At 31.7% G+C, this 4,881-nt stretch overlaps 1 protein-coding gene across 1 annotated transcript; it reads right to left on the minus strand.

The window, feature by feature from the left end:
- Nucleotides 1-205: 205 nt before the first annotated feature.
- LOC145836437 (uncharacterized) lies at nucleotides 206-3,889 on the minus strand. Its single transcript, XM_082944236.1, has 4 exons — nucleotides 3,683-3,889; nucleotides 3,248-3,528; nucleotides 2,647-2,754; nucleotides 206-506 (listed from the first exon to the last, which is right to left on the minus strand). The coding sequence occupies exons 1-4, from the start codon at nucleotides 3,887-3,889 to the stop codon at nucleotides 206-208; spliced, it is 897 nt and encodes a 298-aa protein (XP_082800362.1).
- Between the last annotated feature and the right edge of the window lie 992 nt (nucleotides 3,890-4,881).

A 4,881-nucleotide genomic window follows, 5' to 3' on the forward strand; every position in this document is an offset into this window, starting at 1 on the left:
CTAAATACAAGAGATTAATTTCAAATAGTAACTTATATGTTACAAAAAACTTGTATGTCTCTTCAAAAATCAGATAAGACTTGATTAAAAACTGTCCAAATAAATACTTTGTCACTAAAAATAAAAATAAACAAAAACTCATCAACCCGTTCAACCAGCAACCCTGCTTTCACAGTTTCCCCTTTCAAACCTCCACATGCCCTCACTACAGAATCCCGCCCACCACCGTCCCGTTCACGCACCCCTCATGCCTCCTGTCCACCACCAGCCCCTCCTCCCCGCAGCACTCCGCATGCTCGCTCCTGTCGTGCAGCACGCCGTAGCAGCACATGTGCTTTGTGACGTCATAGTAGCGCGTGTCGCAGCACTTCATGGCCTTCGAAGGCAGGTTGGAAGGCGCGGGCTTGGTGTGCAGCTGTCCGTTGCAGCACTCCTTGTAGTAGGAGTTGTAGCCCTGCTTCTTGCAGCACTTGTTCTCGTCTATCTTCCTGTCGCAGTCGTACAACCTGCAATGGTATTTTATAGCATGTGCATATATTTTTTTTTTCTGCATTTTGAACCTACAGCTAATGATTGAAAATAATTTTATTGACTTTGTGAAACATATGTTGTGTTTGTTTAAAACTCTAAATTTCACAATAAGTTATTTAAAAGCCATTCAAGTTGACTCTGTGGAAAGTGATTCTGTTTATGTCATGAAATCATTTTCTATATTTCTATTACATATATGTTTTTAATTTTGTAATGAGAAAAAATTGTTAAATCATATCAATCGTTTAATCTGCAATTTTTATTTAGCAGGCGTTAAATAAATTTTTAGGTCACTGTAAATCAAGCTAATTGGTATAAAAAGTTTGAATAAGCTAAGTTTTTGTTTTAAAAACTATGTTAAATATATTTCTGTTTTACTGCATTTTAGAAACTATCTACGTTTAATTGCGGGAAACTTTTGATTTTTTCTCTGCTTAACAGTTGTCAAAAATGCATTATAATGTATTTAGATTTTAAGCTTTTCAACGACTGCTCAAAAATATACCAAATGCTATTATATCTAAAATTTTTAACGTTTTTTTTTGATATAGCACAATGTTCAAAAAAAGTTTATAAATTTAAAGTTTAGCATCTTATTTCTTTTAGTTGACAACGTTTTGCAAAGTTCAATGGTGCTTTAGGAACAATATAAGGTTACAAAAAGGGTCATAAAGCTCAAAAACCTTGAAGTGACAATCCTCATTTTTGAATTATAATTAGTATGTACATTAAGAAAGTTAAGATTAACTTACAGACAAAATTGTTTTTAAGACCAAAACTTTAAAAAAAAATTCTGTAAAGAATATTTTGAAACCAAAAAACTTTTTTAAGATGAAATTTATAATGAGTTATATATATAACTTTTACATAAAATAGTTCATCTCGTTTTTCTGTAGATTCCAAACCATGTTTAAGACTAACGGTAAAATGTAGTTATAAATAAATATTTCAGGAAGTTGTGTAGTTTTTTCTTGTCAATTTTTGAGAAATTTATAGAGCATGTGAAGCATTTTTGAATTGAAAATAACAAAGTTAGTCGCATTTAAACTTGTATAACTTTTAAAGTACTTCAAGCAGAAAAATAACTAACACAGTTTTGAAAAGAAAAAATCAACTTCACACAACTTAATTTATTTTCCTACTTGACAAAAGCTGTTAGTTTTCTCTTGACCCTCTTTTGAACCTACTGTGCAAATAAGAGCTGTTCTAAATTATAACATATTCTAAATATGTCACTGTTTTCCTGCTAGCATATTTTTCCAAAAATATGTTAAGTTAAAACATTTAACACTCTTCACAGCAGCAAGTAGTTTAAATTAAGAGTTTGTAATAGTTTCATTTATTTTTCATTGACGACTTTCTTATAATTCATGCTATATTACAACTTTTGTACTTTTGTAGATAACTATGTTTTTCAAATATTTTAACTTTTTAAAACTGCTAGTGAATGAAGGTGTTATCAAGTTAAATACAGAGCTTAACAAATATTCAATGTTTTTTCTTAATCTATTGAAAAATGCAAACAACTGAAATTGATGAATAATTTGTTTAGCAGTAGCAAAGGAAACAGTATACAACAATTTTTGTATGTTAAAAGTTCAGATAGATAACTTCTTTTTTATCGTCTAAAAAACATTGCTTCCGTCATTAACTTGAAAAACAAAAAATAAAGTTAAGTGTTTTTTTTTAATTGAAATTATACTCTTAAAGCTTATATTTGTTTAATTATTTATCTTTTTAAGCAAGTTTTGGTCTATAACTAGATGTTTTTGGTTGCTTAAACAATTAATGTGTATTGTAAATGTTACGAAATCCGACAATAAAAATACAAGCGCTTTTGGAATAAAATATTTACTTAGCCAATTATTATTACGATTACTTTAACTAAGCAATCATACGTTATACCAAACTTTCTCTGCTTTTGAACAACAACGTCATTATTAATATACTAAATACAACAGATAAATTGCAAACCTAGTAAGCATGTGAGGATATGATTGTATTTGACAGTTCTTACAAATAAATAATAATAAATAAAGTGAGTATACAACATAATTAAAAGATATATATAAAGATGTATTTTTATTATAAGATAATAAAGATATAATATCAAACCTGGTAAGTATGTGGGGAGACGCTTGTATCGGACAGTTTTTAGCCCCCGTCTCCTCGTCACAACAAAGATCCGTGTCCACGTTATAAAGATCATCAGTCAGTGTTTTCCTGTTTTGTATATCAACATTGTGTTTATTTTAGATTACATTTCAGTTTACTTTTATATTTATTATTATCTTTTTACTGTCACTGAAAGTACTCCTACTTTTTTTAATGATTTGTATGTATTTTAATTTGATTAAAACCAAGAATTGTACTCATCTTAAGTCTTTTTATGTCTTTAGTCAAATAACCTTATAATTATGTTCTTTAATGTATAACATTAAGTTTTTTTCAAAATGTGTGAAAGGAGTCTATACTACTTTTCATGTATTCTAAAAGTCGTTTTATATATATTTTTTTTGGAACGTAGGTTTATTTTAGTACCTATAATTTATTAAATATAGTTTTCATACCACAAATTGTTGTTAAAATTTTTCAAATTTATTTAAATAAATTTAGTTTTTGTTTTTGTTTATTAGTTTTAGATTACATTTCCTCAAGTCATAAAATAGTTGACATAAAGTTATTATGACGTCACAGCCATCTGCAACTTTCCCACCTGTTCTTGAGGAAGCACTCGGCGGCCGCCCTGTCGCACTCGCACAACCGCATCTCGTACTCGTCGTTCCTTGTGACGTCACAATGGCTCTTCTCCAGCACCTCCATGAGGTCGGTGGAGTTGTGGCAGTGGAACTTGTACGAGTTCCAGTAGGACGACCTGCCCATGACGTCGTCGCCGTAGCAGCTGTCGTGCACGTAGCAACAAGCGTCCGTCTCGTCCAGGGGGAACCCGTGACCGCCCATACCGCAGAAGCACCCGTAGTCGTAGTAGAAGTGCACCTTTTCGTTTGTTTTTGGTCATTATTATTTTTACTATTTTCATCTTATTTTCTCAACCTCAATTCACATTTTTTATTGTTTTATATTATTATTTATTTTCGTTTGTTCATTTGATATATATATATTTGTTATTTATATTTTTTTTTATATTTACCTCGATCCATGGTTGGAAACACCTCATCAAGTGCTGAAAGTTGTTAATTGACCGCTTGCGGCGCACCTTGCCCACTTTCCCGCCAAGCTCCCTCCGGTGGCGACTTTTGCCGCCTAATTTCTTCTTATGGTGGTGTTTCCAACCACCGAAACTTTCCAGGCAGAGTTGAAGTAAGATTAAAAAGTATATGAGGTACTTGGTGTTCATTTTTATTTGTTTTTTTTTAGTTAAGTTTTCTGTGAAATACGATTAAGAACTGATTAGTATTTATTAGTTTCAATACTTCGGCTGTTGTTAGATAAGTTGAGATGTATACAATAAGCGCTAGATCACGGTTTCCCAAGGTGAGCAAAAAAGGGAGGGGGGCATGAGCTGCAAAAAGGACCAAAGGGGGGCATAAGCGATAAAGAAAAACTTATGCCTACCTACCTTTGGCCCCACCACAGGGCCATGAGGTCATATTTTGAAACTTAAACTAGATATTCTCGATTTGTTGATGAAGAGCAAAAAAAAAGAAAATAAAGGTCTTAGTTGTCTTTTATGGGTAACCTTGGTACAAGGGGCCTTAGTTTTTTTTTTTTTTTGAAGGGGGCCATTAGAAAAAAAGTTTGGGAAACCCCACACGAGATGCTCCGTACGATCATCAATAACAATATATGCTACAACCTGCGATATGACTTAGTGCTTACGTATTAAAGCAACGTTTATCTGTGGCTGCTCGGCGAACCCTAACAACGACGAAACCAGATCGCAGAATGTCAAGTTGTTAACTATTTCTGATGGTCGTGCGGTTCAGTCTAGTGCTCAATTTAGTAGTAGAAAATTCTTATAAAATTTATTTAAGACTTGTTTAAAGTTAAATCTACATTTACTTGTTATAAACCTGTAACCAGATTAAACCTTTGCTATACAATTTATCTGCAGTAGATATGTTTGTTAAACAGTTATTTACTAGTAAATCTTTAAATTTGGTATAAAACTTTGTATTTTGTTAAAAAACATTGGTATTGAACAGCATGTTATGAAAAATATACGAAACAAAATATTATCCAATCAGGTTGTTAAAGATAACAATAGATGACAAGTGACACAGTAAATTAAATTTTTTGAAATTTTATCAACTTATAGTAACCACTAAAAGTTTATTCTGAAAAAGAATGAAAAGAAGAACGGCAGTAAATCTTCATTTTTAAGTTAAA

This window comes from Thalia democratica, chromosome 5 (genome assembly GCF_965202585.1).
Source record: "Thalia democratica chromosome 5, ktThaDemo2.hap1.1, whole genome shotgun sequence".
Lineage (NCBI taxonomy): Eukaryota > Metazoa > Chordata > Thaliacea > Salpida > Salpidae > Thalia > Thalia democratica.